Source organism: Pinus tabuliformis, chromosome J (genome assembly GCF_031772625.1).
Source record: "Pinus tabuliformis cultivar Carrire ecotype Pingquan chromosome J, CPIR1, whole genome shotgun sequence".
NCBI lineage: Eukaryota > Viridiplantae > Streptophyta > Pinopsida > Pinales > Pinaceae > Pinus > Pinus tabuliformis.
Window position 1 is genome coordinate 982,676,207 of NC_142295.1, and position 15,564 is coordinate 982,691,770.

General features: G+C 40.0%; 2 protein-coding genes across 2 annotated transcripts; both read right to left on the bottom strand.

Moving 5' to 3' along the window:
* Positions 1-6,386: 6,386 nt before the first annotated feature.
* Positions 6,387-6,932, bottom strand: LOC149230146 (uncharacterized). The gene has a single exon (XM_089381213.1). The coding sequence runs from the start codon at positions 6,930-6,932 to the stop codon at positions 6,387-6,389; it is 546 nt and encodes a 181-aa protein (XP_089237339.1).
* A 6,592-nt stretch (positions 6,933-13,524) lies between these two features.
* LOC149230147 (uncharacterized) lies at positions 13,525-15,156 on the bottom strand. Its single transcript, XM_089376004.1, has 2 exons — positions 13,891-15,156; positions 13,525-13,808 (listed from the first exon to the last, which is right to left on the bottom strand). Exon 1 carries the CDS (start codon positions 14,693-14,695, stop codon positions 13,931-13,933), a length of 765 nt encoding a protein of 254 aa, XP_089232130.1. The 5' UTR covers positions 14,696-15,156; the 3' UTR covers positions 13,525-13,808; positions 13,891-13,930.
* Between the last annotated feature and the right edge of the window lie 408 nt (positions 15,157-15,564).

The following is a 15,564-nucleotide window of genomic DNA, read 5'->3' on the forward strand; positions in this document are numbered from 1 at the left end:
AAGATCAAGTTTCCTAAAGAATCAATTACGATTACATAAAGTGCAAGAGTCAACATGTAACCTAGAAAATTAAACAGAAAGAGTCACCTCCTCATATTTGCATATGTTGATGGGTAAGGATCATACTAATGCCTATCCAAAAGGTTTTCCATGGTGCTAAGAAAGAAAGGGCCAAAGCCCAATGCTTTGAGCACAATCATAATGAAGGGCCACATAACTCCATTGAAGTGAATTTTAATATACAAACTATACATGCCCAAACATCTATCCCACTTCATACATTCCTATACAACAACAATATTGTCTAAAATAAATTAGCCTCTAGTGAAGCATGTATGTTGTAAACAAATGAATTTAGGAAAAGCATGCTTAATTCTATTGGACAAATCTTGATCCATAATCTTGTAGAAAACATTTAGCATAAAAGGTACCAATGTAGTGATAACCTTCAAAGTCCTCGATCTTGGGGATGAATCAAATGGCACCCTTATTTATGTTGCCCCTAATGATTACTTTCTAACTACCTCTTTATACACTTCAAACATGTTTGCACTAATAAAGTCCCAAGTCACCTTATCAAAATCACTTACAAATATGTGTCATCTAGGCTCCTAATCCTCAGTGTATCAAACAAAGAGATGACCAATTCAATCAATGAGTTCTTACACATCCTTGTACAAGCTTCTAACAGTTTAAGGAGAACAATATCTAAAAAAGATTGTATGACCTCCCCGTGTTCCTTAATAAGGTTCTATGATTGAGATACTGATATGTAGTGTAGGAAAAAATATTTTTCAATGCCCCTGTGCATGATTAGCCTTCCCTTAAGAGTCACAAATACATAGATGTTTTTGATAGCTTCTTTGGAGACCAATGCCTTAAAGAATCCTTTTGTTGGCCAGTCACTATTTTTGAGCCATTGGCTCCCTCGGGACTTTGAATTTCATCAACTTCCAATTGATGCCAAAGCTTGGTGGCCCTAGCCTAAATTTATCTATTAAAAGGGATAGAGTGGATTTATTGGTTGACCTACTCAAGCTCATTGTAGACTACTTTATGTCATTTAAGTCAAATTGAGGTGCTTTGTTAGCCATAGCCCCTCATAAATTAGGTGGTATGGTTGATATTTTCTTCCCACCAAATAATCCAATTATCCCTCCTTTAGGGCTTGGCATAATGTTTATGTGATACATGCAATGAACTCCAATTCTTCAAGTGGGATACATTCATGATACAATGGCCTTTAGGCATATATATTTTGAATGCACCTTGGTAAACAGAAAAGTACATGTATTTATTGCTAGAGTCTACATAGATTTATTGTTAGAGAGTGTGGCTTCCCCCAATCCTTGAACACTCCAAGCTCCTCCACAACCCAAAAAATAAGGTATTCCATTTGCTTTTGGAGGACTCTTATGTTGCTCTTACAAAATTTGGACTAGATGGATCATAACTTGAATGACCCCATTCTTTTAAATTGTTTGGGGTCATACCACCCGAATCTTGCTTTAAAGGTATTCCACATTGTTTTCTCATTATCACATAGTCTAATTAGAAGTGTGCCTTATTTATCCTTCTAGGCATCAACCATGTTAAAATCTTCACAAACAAGTCAATGGGCTTCAAAGTGTTAGTTGAAGATCCATCTCCAAAAGTGAGTTATTTTTTTGGCATCATTGATCGCATAGATGTTAGCTAGACCCAAAATGAGGCCATCCAAATTCATCATAACCCAAACAAACCTCTAAGTAGGGTTAGTTCCCCACTCCATAACAATAGCAACAAGAAGAGGTGACACAAGGGTCATAAATACTCTACCATCTTCATGAGTAGAGGTGAAGTTGGTCACATTCAACATAATTTGCTTCAAAGAACTCTTTAAATGGCCAAAACAAGAAATATTCACATCTTACAAGGAGAGAATAAACAAGTTTTGAAGCACAATCCTAAGCTTGTGAGTCATACTTGTTCCACAAGGGTTTATTGGTTCCTTGCCATTCCATGATAATACCTTGATAGACTAAAAGTAGCAACGAAATTCATATCACCCAAGACAACATTATCATTCAACACAACCATGATGTGGAAAGAGTTTGAGATTGATGGGACTTGAAGAGCATGTTAAAAATAATCATGCATGGTGCAAATTGGGCTTCCTTGAAGTTAGAGGAGTCCTAGGAATTCAAGAGAGGTGGTGAAGTGTGCACCTTCTTCTTGCACCTACTAGAAGGGTGGTCTTTTGGGATGGTTGTCTTAACTCCTTCATCACGACAAAAATCATGGGCTTACAAATTGAATGTGACAAACTTAACCACCATATTAGATTGTAAACACAAAAAATGTCATTCATTTATTGGATTGGGCCTTCTAGATGGAAACTTATTCCTAGGAGAATTCTTGCAAATCACTTGAACTCATCCTTTCTTTGAGTCATTGTTGACTTGGGTAGTCATTTAAACTTGAGATGCTTGAGGTGCATGGTTTATCAAAGACTAGGGTGGGTCAAGCTTAGCCATAAACAAAAATCATGAATCTTGTGGTCTATCCTTTGCAATCTAAAATGAGTAATAGGTAAATTGACATACAAAAGTAGTTATTTAAAAATCCTATCCCCACAATGGATTAGGACAAATTCTTTCATATCTTTGGACAAATCAACATTAAGAAATATCGTCTTTTGTGATTGTGATAGAAAAAGTTGGATGACAATTTGGATGTGCACTCAAGGGATGGCCAAAATTGCATGCGAAGGTTGGGAGTTTCTACGCACACAAATTCGCAAAGATAAGCACTCAACTAAACCAAAAAATCCTTGGACCAATAGGAAAACACAAGGGTATTATGGTCGACCCAACGCTCGCAAGAGATAATGGCATCACACATATTATTCCATAAAATAAAATATAAAAATTCCTTTGATTCATTTTTTGGTACTCTAGTAACATCATCCATGTGGCTTCTATAATTCCTTCATCGAAACCTAAATTATCACCTCCAAAAGCACACAATTGACAATATACATAGTTCCTATTGTTTACACTCATGATAAATAACTTAATACTCATAAACAAAAATGTCAACAAAGGTTTTCTTGGTAATATTGATATTACCTCATAAAATACATTGAGGACAAACTTCTCAAATCCCATTATAAGAACCATTAATCAACATAAATACCATGAATAATTAAGGCTAGAGCTAAGTTTGGATCAAATGATCCATACATGGGCCCTGAATGGGTGGGCTATAAAGGCCCTTTAGATGCCCTATGGCGGAGACCAACACATACCAACCAATCAAAGCAAACACAGAGCAAATGTGACAAAGGTAATAGAAGTTGGAAAATAATTGCACCTCGAAGTTCACTAAGATTACAAATTTATTTTAAGCCTTTTCCTTTTATTATATGAATAAACAATGGATTTGGAAAATAAAGATGTATCATTTCATTTGCAAGAATGTAGCATCATGTGCTTTTTGAGGTTACCCTTATAATTTAAACTCTAGATTATGGTATTTATTCTTGTATATTTATTATGTTTGGTAATTTATATGTCGCAGTCAAGAATATTTCCCAATTTATAACTAGTTTAGATTGATTTTAAAACCAAATCTATTAAGTGTTAAGAGGGATCAAGTTTCTTAATGTGTATTCTTTTAATGATTTAATATGAAGAAATTAATAAACAACAAAGATTTACATAATATTAAAAAATTACACATTAAGAATATTGATCCCCTCCATGTTTGATAGATCCTAAGTTAAAATGAATCTGAATTGAGTTATATATATATAAGTTATTTATTTTTTAATATAATATTATGATATATTCGTTAGTGACAACATCTCTTTTATATTAAAGTGTAAAATACTCACTACTCTCACTGCAAATAAATTTTATTGCATAAAAATACACATCAAGTCCCGAAAAAAAAGGACATCACAAGATTTGATTTTCATTCAAATGGTATTCACTGCACATGAATAAGATACAATGCGGTTGTTTTATGGTTGTTTTGTTGATATTTTGAAGAGGTTGACTAAATTTGTGAACTTTGAATAGATTTGCTCATATATCAATGAGAAGCTTAATTTGTTATGTTTGACATGCATTGATCTCAACTAAGCCTTGTGATATGAACTCGATAAAACAAAATTACCAACCAATCACAATAATAACAAACACTGTATAACACTCCTTGTGCTTAAATATCTTATGCATAAGATTATATAATACTACTTTAGGTGTATAATTGTATCACTCTTTGAAAGAATTTCCGTAGTCACAGGAAGGTGCCTCTCACACCCCTATCCTGGCGGTAGTCTTTCAACCGCACATAGGGAGGTGCGTCACCGCTACCCATTTTCTTTTCACCAATACTCTCAAGTACGGACTACGCTTATAGAATATTTTCCAACTTATTAAGCATTCATCATTTTTTTACACAACAGAAACATTCATCATCGTCATCATCATTAAAAGTATGCACAATGGATTAATACTTCTTTTAAAGGGAGGGGAAACTCCCTGGTTAGAGTCTTCCCGAATAAATATAACAATTTTTTTTTACAAGTATTTACAATATTCAGCCTTTGTAAGGCAACCCCAAAATTCACCTTCACAAATGCCAAATTCACCAACTTGGCCTTCGTTCAACCTTGCTAGGCTTGGCTTATTCTCGGGCAGGAGTGCCCACGCCCTCAGGTCACCTTCCTGACACATCGTTGGGCAGGGCGCCCAGCTCGCCTATAATCGCGCCCGCACTATGCCTTCACCCGTCGCAACCGTGTCGTGTCATGTCACCCCACCCGTGGGCAGGAGCGTCCAACACTCGGGTCTGACTCGCCCAACACACCCGTTTGCCCGTTCAACTTACCTCTGGTTCGTTCGTTCACCTCCGCCCCGACTTGTTCGTTCACAACCGCCTCGACTCATCCGTTCAACAGCCCGCTTGGCTCATTTGTTCAATAGTCCACTCATTCCTTCGTTCAACAGTCCACCCACTCAGTTGATCACATGACCCACCTCCGTTCAGAGTTCCGGGCAAGCGCGCCCTGCGATAGCTCGCCATGTGGCCTATCTACCCGACTCGCCCAGGCAGCCTCGTCGTCGCCTGGTTCACCCGCACCAACAATCCACCCACCTGTAGCTCGGTCTATTTCTGTTTTCAGCCAAGTGCTTTGGCCGTTTATGTTCGCCTGCACTCTCATCCTGCTCCTATGTGCTTGCCCTTCCTTGCTCCTCGTCCAAGTCATAGAAGGCTTGAATAGCTTGGAAGTATTAAGTGATTTCTTTTCCTCCATGCGTCCACCACATATATATGTGTGTGTGTGTGTGTGTTCTTCCATGGATAATGGTGGGTCGGCCTGCCCAAGCCGACCATACAATTCAGTCATCGCACCACCAAGTTAAGTTGGCTCCACCAACCCACTCGGTTTTTTGACCCTCCTATAAACTCGTCGCACTTCCCCACACTTAGCCAAATTTCGCCCTCTCGATTTTTCGACCCTTGTGTTGGCTCGTCAAAACTCGTGTTTTTGTCGCACTTCGATGCATGTGTCTCGAGCATGTTTAACCGACCGCCCAACTCGTCGCACATCCCGACTCGTCTCGTTGTCACAACTTCGTCGCATGTGACTCGAGCGCGTTTAACCGACCACCCAACTCGTCGCACATCCCGACTCATCACCTTTAACCGAAAGTCATGCCACTGCTCATCACACTTCGCAAACACCAACTCGTGGGCGTAACATACTCGCCCACTCTAAACGGTTGTCATCCTCGACAACACCATCCCAACAACCACCATCGCCAAGACTATAAATCCACACAAATATGTGTATATGGGTAATCAAATGCGACCACCGTTGACTTGCCTCATGCCATCGATATGCCAAACTCTGCAAGAAAATCATGTGTTGGATCCCCTCGTGTTGGTGACTAGTTGGGTAGCTAATCCAACCATACATCACCTCCACAAGAACGCATGCTCCCTACATCATCATGACTCATCTCTACATCTTGCTATCAATTGAATCCATCTCACCCCAGATGTATGCTCAAAATGTTGGAGACTCATTGCCATGAGCAACTAATAATGAGCCTCATCTTCATGTTAGTCTAAGAAGAGGGGGAGGAAGTGGAGGCCGAAGGCTCTCCCTCTTCCTCGCATATCAGCTCAATCCATCTATCAGGATCTTCCACCTCTAATCTCTGCAAGTATGCTTCCCGATTCTCTGTCTGATCATCCGGTCTAGCATCCTCATCCTTCTCCATTGCCTCTAGTCTGCTTGATAGATCCAAGATTCTATCAAACAATGCTCTAATCACGTGTGACTGCTCCATAAGTTTTGCCTCTATATGAGACAACCTCTTATAGACGTCCTAATCTCGCTTGACCTCTTCCCCATTCGTCGCTATTAAATTACATTCGGTTGTCATAGCCCCTATGGTTGGCATACCAATGGGTACCTCCTCACGCCCGTCGTAAATGTACAACTTCTTCATGTGTGGAACTATCATAGCTTCAAATTGCTTCATAAATTCCATGCCCAGTACAACTTCATAGTCATCTATCCGCACCACTGTGAAATTGACCTTCCCTGTCCATTCACCTAGGCTCACATCAACCTTCTTAGCTACACCAATCACAAAATCAGGTGGAGAATTCACCGCTTTCAATTTTTCTTGAATTGGTATAAATTTCAGCCCAATCTTCCTCACAATATCTTCATTCATGAAGTTATGAGTTGCACCACTATCCACCATGGTGAGAACAGTGCCTTTCCCAATCTTCATCTCCACATATTCCAACTGGTTCCTTTCGGGATCTCTTCGTGAGATCGCTTTTGTAGCCACTGTAGCTCCCAAAATCTGCATAACTCCAATGAAAGTTTCTTCTTTCTTCTTCTTCGCATCAGATTGTGCCATCACTGCCACTTTCGGTCTTGAAGGACAATTCTTCACCGTATGTGGTTCTTCACATATCCAACACTTCAAGGGCTTCTTCGTCTTCGTCTTGTCATACGATCTCGAAGGCTCTTCTTTCGTAGACTTCTCTTTCGGCTTATCAATCTTCTTCTTTCGTTCTTCGGTTCCTTCATCATAATGTTCTACCAAGCGATCAACTGCTGCAAAAGCTTCTTCAAGTGTCTTAATCTTTTGCCTCTTCACCTCATTGTGTGCCCAAGGTTTCAATCCTATAATGAAATTGAACACCTTGTCCCTTTCCTCCATATCAGGTAACTCCAAAACTGCACTTGAGAACTCTCATTGATATGCTTGTAGGCTTCCTGTTTTCTTTATGTATTTTATCTTCATCCTTGCATCCCATGTCTCTTCTTGTGGACTAAAATGAGCTTGCAAAGCTTTCTTCATGTCATCCCATGAAGTGATTTCCGCAACATCGCCACTAGCAATCTGGTCCATCTTTCTTCGCCACCACATCTTAGCATCTTTCGTCAAGAATTGAGCAGCTACCTTCACTTTGGCCTCATCATCAAGCATTCCCAAACGCTCCAAGTATTGCTCCATATCCCATAAGAAATTACCAAGAGTTTTCGCACTTCTTGTCCCGTCATAAGAATCGGGTTCTTTGACCTTCACATGAGCAACTCCTCCACCAGAACTTTGCCCAATTGCCTTCTTCAGAACCGCTATCTCATTTCGAGCATCTCCAAGATCTTTCTACAACTTCAAGATTTCTGCCAAACCTTGGTCCCTTGCAGCTCCAATCTCTTTGACTTCTTTCTCTGTTTGTGTATACAACCATTCTGTATACTCGTATCAGATTTTGAGGTCTTCAAAATCTTCCTTCAACTTCATGTAACCATCCCGAAATTCAGCATTCTCGGCCTTCATCGAAGCTACTTCAGAAGCTAATTCCTCCATTCTATCCAATACCTTATCCATGAAAATTGTCTCGGCATCCCTACTAGATTCCCCCGTCATAACTTGAGGTTCCTCTGCTTGACTTGCCATCAGCTTCCTTTGTGATCTAGTGGAGACCATATACTTCTTTTATCATTCAACTTGGCCCTTTGCTTACCCCTGTCAAACTTCCAAATCTGCAAATCGATCAAAGGACTATGGCTCTGATACCAACTGTCACGAAGTGTAGTTGTATCACTTCTTCCAAATAGCCTTCGATACCAACTGTCATGCCTCTATCCTAGTAGTAGTCTTTCAACCGCACATAGGCAGGTGTGGCACCACTACCCAATTTCTTTTCACCAATACTCTCGAGTACAGACTATGCCTAACATTCAATACTTAGAATATTTTTCAACTTTACTAAGCATTCATCATTCTTTTACACAGCGGAAACATTCATCATCATCATCATTAAAAGTATGCACAGCGGATTAATACTTCTTTCAAAGGGAGGGGCAACTCCCTGGTTAGAGTTTGCCTGAATAAATATAACAATACAATTTTTACAAGTATTTACAATATTCAGCCTTTGTAAGGCAACCCCAAAATTCACCTTCACAAATGCCAAATTCACCAACTTGGCCTTCGTTCAGCCTTGCCCAGGCTTGGCTCATGCTCGGGCAGGAGTGCCCACGCCCTCGGGTCACCTACCTGACTCGTCATTGGGCAGGGCGCCCAGCTCGCCTCCAACCGCACCCGCACTATGCCTTCACTTGTCGCAACCGTGTCGTGTTGTGTTGCCCCACTCGTGGGTAGGAGTGCCTAGCGCTAGGGGTCCGACTCGCCCAACACACCCATTCACCCATTCAACTCACCTCTGGTTCGTCCGTTCACCTTTGCCCCAGCTCGTTCATTCACAACTGCCCCAGCTCATCCGTTCAATAGTCCGCCCAACTCATCTATTCAATAGCCTGCGTGGCTCATTCGTTCAACAGTGCGCCCGTTCCTCCGTTCAACAGTCCGCCCACTCGGTTGATCACTCGACCTGCCTTCGTTTAGACTTCCGGGCAGGCACGCCCTGCAGCAGCTCACCTTGCAGCCTCGTCATTGCCTAGTTCACCCGCACTAGAAATCCGCCCGCCTGTAGCTCGATCCATTTCTGTTTTCGGCCAAGTGCTTCGGCCCTCCGTGTCCGCTTGCACTCTCGGCCTGCTCCTATGCGCTTGCCCTTCCTTGCTCCTCGTCCAAGTCGTAGAAGGCTTGAATAGCTTGGAAGTGTTGAGTGATTGCTTTTCCTCCATGCGTCCACCACATATATATATGAGTTCTTCCATGGATAATGGTGGGTCAGCCTGCCCAGGTTGATCATACAATTCGGTCATCACACCACCAAGTTAAGTTGGCTCCACTTCCAACCATGTGTCGGCTCTACCAACCCACTCGGTTTTTCGACCCTCCTATAAACTCGTCGCACTTCCCCACACTTAGCCAAATTTCGCCCTCTCAGTTTTTCGACCCTTATGTTGGCTCGTCGCAACTTGTGTCTCTGTCGCACTTCGTCGCATGTGTCTCCAGCGTGTTTAACCGACCGCCCAACTCGTCGCATGTGTCTCGAGCGCGTTTAACCGACCGCCCAACTCGTCGCACATCCCGACTCGTCTTGTCATCGCAACTTCGTTGCATGTGACTCGGGCACGTTTAACCGACCGCCCAACTCGTCGCACATCCTGACTCATCGCCTTTAACTGAAAGTCATGCCACCGCCTGTCGCACATCGCAAACACCAACTCATGGGCATGACAGTGCCCCTTTGGGGGAAGAGAATGCGCGTGTATTTGAAACAAGGCATGCTAAAACATCAACACATAAACCACGCAACATGCTTCACAAAATTTGAAACATATAAATGGGCTGATAGGAATACATGCATTTGCAAGAAGGTTAATTCATTTTTATATAAGGTAGCAGAGAGAGAACAAAACAAAGAAGAAGTTGAAAACATAATGCTTTAAAAAGAGCAGTCATTTTGGAGTAAAGGGCATTTGGGACAGATGTTTTATGTTTGTAGAGAAAAATGTTTTATCTAACCTATTTTTATTATTTTTTATGAAGTGAGTAGTGTATTGTGGCTAATAAAATAATAACAATCTAATTTTAATTTTAAGGTTATGACGAGGCCAAACACCAAATTGGTGCATGAGAACCTGATTGTTTGTGGGATAAGGGACCCCCTCCATACAGTGATTTGACTGTTAAAATCTACAGATGTGTACATACTCTACCCCCTCTCGATTTGAACTTGTAACTTTTAAGAGGCAACGCATGTTCTTAACCATTAGGCCCACTCAAGCTGCACCCTAAAGTGGCATATGGTAAAAACAAGCCATCATCTTCGCTAAGAACAAGTTCAATTTTCAAGAATCAACCTTATCCAATTTGTCCAAGGCCAGAAGGTGTGCAGTGCATACTGCAACTGTAAATTAAAAAAGAAAAAAAAACTCTCCAGGAAAGTATGCTGTTTGCTATGTTCCTCAAATAAATGAATCATTATTTATCCCTATAATTGAAAATAATATAAATGAAATGATCAACAAACCCACATAATGCCTCGCTTCCTGTACATATACATGTAGGTGACTTTGAAAATCCATCACCTGTCGCTACATATGTAAATTACAAACGCACTATAAGAATCATGTTGCTCATATGTACAAAATGGGAAATGGAAGTGTTATTAGTGAATTAAAGGCCATATTATTTACTAGTGATGATGATAATAGCAATAAAGAGGAGAAATGATTAACAACAATAATAAAATACACCAAAAGTAGGCATGGCATATGGAAATCTATTTTATCCATCACAACTTTTATCGTAGACAGGTAAAAGGATCGTGAATATATTTGTCTGTGTGTGAGATGTCATGACAAGTCATGAAGCAATAAATTTCTTCAGCTAGATAAACATTGAAGGGAATGCCATACAACTCGATTTGATTAGACTTGAAACAGCACATATCTTAAAGTTCACTTGCTGATATAGTTGTAGTACCAAATACTTAAACTTGCCAAGGCTTAAAAAGCAACCTGACATTTCAACCGCAATGACAAATTAGTTGTTTCCTACTTATGGAAACCAAAAGTAGGACAAAAATCTCGGTAAAATTAATACATAAAAGAAATATACAGCCCACAAGATTTTATGCTACCGTATCTAGCCACAAGAAGATATGTCTTATACCTTCATATATTGTTCATCTAGAAAAAATGACTAATCCACACTTTTTCGTGTCCTCGGGCTTCCACCAGTGTCTATAGAGATTCGAAGAATGCTAATAAAGGATAAATCAACTTCATATCTTGTAACAGTAAGATTGATCATTGGAACATGAAGTGAAAATAATAGAATTCTCTAGATACTCATAATGAAAAAGAATTTCTATGCCAATCAACCACTAGTTCGTTTGTAAGGTCAACATAGTGTCAACGTGCCCACCAGGGTTACATTCCTGCTATGTTCTGCCCCACCCAGATGGCATGAATTTGAAAGGGATAAGGCCAGGGGCAAGTCCTGGGCAACTTGCCACACCAGGGTTGCACTCCTGCTATGTTCTGCCCCACCCAGATGGTATGAATTTGAAAGGTATAAGGCCAGGTGCAAGTCCTGGGCAACTTGCCACACCAGGGTTGCACTCCTGTTATGTTCTGCCCCACCCAGATAGTATGGATTTAAAAGGGACAAGGCCAGGTGCAAGTCCCACACAACTTGGGTGGCATAGATACCCCTCAGACCTGGGTTCTAAGCTGAAGGAACTTCGTTCTTTGCCCTGCTGCCCCTAGGAAGCATGATGTTTCTTGAAGCACTTCCAACTAGGAAAAGAAAAAAGAGAAGAATTTCTCTGACTTCCTAGATAAAAAGCTGTGCAATCAAATGCACTACAACAAGAAAAACCCTTCAAACTAATTTACTTTAATGATATCATACTAATATCTACACACTACGTAGATTTGTATCTCCTGATCATAAGCAAAAATGCAAGGTTTGTTTTTCAGTTAGAAACATTTTAACTATGTTTAAATCTTAACTTTTAAGTTCCATGAAAAAATCATAATGAAATCCAAAAGGTACACCAGTTTAACTGGGCACTGATATAATTTGTTGAAATCCAAAATTAACAGCCAGAATCATCAGCGAACCTTGTAGCTTAAGTACCAAAGCAAAGTCACTTACATGAACAGTCTACTGTACCATATAAATAACAAGTGTTGACAATACTGGACATTATCCGACAGCTCAACTTCCCCCCCTCCCTCTCTCTATGTGTGTGTGTATTGCACACACAAGCCCAGTGGGTTAGCTCAATCAGTTTAAATGGACTGTTTAAAGGTGGAGTTCGCAGTAAGACCTCCTGTTCTAGTCTGCCTGAGGTTTGAGGTCAGGTTGAGTCTCATTGGATTACCAACTACTATTGTGGCTGGCAGTTGAACTGCCCTCCATTTGGATTTTAAGGGGAAGAGAGGGGAATCCCGAGAGGTTTCACAAAAGATTGAACTGGAAAACATACTTTCTAAATAGAATTCTGATTGATGAGAAATTATCCATAATAGTGTTTCTGACTTCTGACATCTTAAAACAAGCTCTGGTGAAAGCTTAGAGAACTTAGCATTGAATCACTGCAGAACTCTGAGTTGATTTAATTAAAGGGTGGTACAATATAAATAATTCTCTCTAAAGCTGTAGTTACGAGCAATTCATCACCTATAATATGGTCCTTTTATGTACTGACTTTATACATGTATTACCCAGCTGAATGTAAAAAAATTATAGTTGTGCCATCAAGAACAAATACTGAGGCAATTCTCCTGCCGTTTCTGATAAACATCTAAGCTTTGACTCACATTTTCCTCTGCAACCAAACTAACATAATTGTTTATAACAGATCTACATGATAAGAAACTTTTTCCCTTGACTGTGAATTGTAATCGATATATTACAGAGAAAAGCGGCTATAATTATTTGTACATCCAGCTAGATACTGTCAGAATTGCAAAACTTTTATTTCAATTTTGAGTTGGCAAACCTCAGGGTTCAAATATAAGTCCATCTAAGTGACCAGAGTCGACCTCCCAATCCACTGTGAGAATGTGGGTGCCTAATAAGCATGGAGTTATGTTTGAGCCCCAAGTTTAGCAAGCTCCAAAAAATCAAAATCAATTTTTTACTGGGCACCCACGATCTCACCATGGCCTGGGAAATCTGTACCAGCTCACTTACGAATTTGCAATCACCATTGTCTAGCCTCTTAATACTCTGCTCATGGTGGTTCCTAAACTAACCTACTAAAGAGTAGGCTTCAGAAAACAAAAGCCTGGGAAAACAGGCAGCAGGTTCAAGATAAAGGGTGGCATGTCTCCACAGATGCTGACAAATAAGACTAATGAACTGCTCATGGTGGTTCCTAAACTAACCTAATAAGGAGTAGACTGCAGAAAACAAATCCCTATGAAAACAGGCAGCAGGTTCAAGATCAATAGTGGCATGTCTCTAAGAGATGCTGATAAATAAGCAAGCCCGATGAACTGCTAAGCTAAAATGCTAGGCAACAGTTAGTTTCATGTCCACAATGACAGAGACGCAGAGGCAGCACATGGAAAAAGAAAGTAGGACCATAAACTGATTCAGCTGCATCGGCAAAAATTCATTAAATTGAATTCAGAGTGAAATACCTTCCACTCGAGTCAAAACTTCGATATAGGGATTCAATTGCCTCTTTAACAAAAACAAGCTGTACATTGCACTTTATGAACCAGAACACAGAATTCGGTGTCTTTCTACATATGGGAACTATAGATACCTAATAGATAAAATTATAATTCGTCTGTCAGGCAAGGTCCTGAAAGGTCTTGCCAGTTTGGTCCTGACTGAAAGGGCGACCTGAATAGCAAAAGAGAACATAAATAATCATAGATAGATTCACAGATCTAGGGTCACAATTAGGCAAAATTGAATATCTAACCTCTTCGAAGAAAACCAAAACATCGTCGAATCCTCGAAATTCACTGTGCTAATTTCTTTGGCCTTGTCCCTCTTTTCCATGGCTGAAGCACAGAATCATTGTATCTAGACGGCAGAATTTGGGACCTTCCATGCTTGGTCCGGGAAACAGGCCCCATTCCCCCGTCACCAACCCTGAAATCGCCCTTCAAATCCCCACTTTCAATTGCCTTGCATTCCTTCTCCTTATGTAATGCATGTGGCAGTTTTCTTCCTGTGGTTTCCTCCGTACGGAAACTACCACCATCAGCCACGAGAGAACAAAATTCTTTAGCTGGGAGCATGATGTGTGCAGAGACATAAGTTCTGGACTTGTACACATTCTTGGCTCGTCTCGCTACCTTCTTCTGTGAGATGGGCACCCCATTGTGAGCAAATAAAGCCTTCCCACAGTCTTCATCAGTGACGAACTGTGGATTTCTATTAAATACTCTCTGGCGGGTAACATTATACTGTTGATCTTGGTCATTTCTGATACCGTTTCTATCGTGGGTATCACCGAAGTGCTCTTCTCGGGGTGTTTTGATGTCTGTAATTCTAAAATGCCCATCTTTTCGGCGATTTCTGACAGTTTTCCTGTCATGGGCATTATTAGAATTCCCATTTTCTTCTTCTTCTTGGCCAAATGCAGAGAACTGAATAGCATCTAGGAGCAAATCCAGTGCTCCATTGAACACTCTCTTGGGAATTACAGGCCTTGCAGGGTAAGGTTTTAGATGATAATTGTTAATTTCTTCTCTGGCATTCTCATGGTTCCTTTCTACCATTTTTAGTTTCTCAAACAGCCAATTCAAAAACACAGAAAGAAATTTGTAAAATGTGGAGTTGAACAAATGAACCAAGTCTCAGAGAGCTTAGAACCTGATAAAAGTCCGCCCAATTTCGGCACCCAAATGTGAAAATCCCGTTATCGTTCTGCGTTCCAGCACCACTGTACTCGAGCACAGACCTATATGTTCATTTCTTCACAATGACCGTGAGCATGATAAAAATTAATAGCAGGGTGGTGGCGTAGATAAATTGTTCTCCTCTTCGATTCTCTTACCTTCCTCCAAAAACTCCGATGAGCACCTATCAATTCAGTGTTGATTGGACATGGAGGAGTGCGTTCAAGGGAGTATTTGGAACTGAAAATGTTTCATACATCTGATCTGTTTGCATGTTGCTTGTGTTTGTATCCATGAGACTATACTCCACTTTTAATTAGTTTTGCCATGTTTGTGGAACAAATCGCTGAAAATTTAGTTATTGATTTTGATTTTAGTTTGCATCAATGGTTTAAGAGAGGAATATGATTTTGGTTGTTTAGTGGAATGTTATGATAGAAATGGAATACTTTGTATTTAGATGTCATTTTGGTTTATTATTTTAGATAAATAATATGTATTCTGTAGGCTTCCTTTAGATAAATAATATGTATTCTGTAGGCTTCCGCCATATGAGAATTTTTCTCTGAAAAAAAAATGTATTCTATAACACTATATTTAAGAATATTGTCAAAAATATTTAACACTTTATTTTATTTTTTTTTAAATATTGATAAAAATATTTGACACTTTAATTTTTTTCCCAGTATTATAGTTTTATATTATATATATTCATTAAAATTTTAGTAGTAATGATGTTGTTTATGTAT

Coding starts and splice junctions, on each gene's coding strand:
- LOC149230146 (XM_089381213.1), bottom strand. CDS start 6,932: ATGGCACAATCTGATGCGAAGAAGAAGAAAGAAGAAACTTTCATTGGA.
- LOC149230147 (XM_089376004.1), bottom strand. CDS start 14,695: ATGGTAGAAAGGAACCATGAGAATGCCAGAGAAGAAATTAACAATTAT.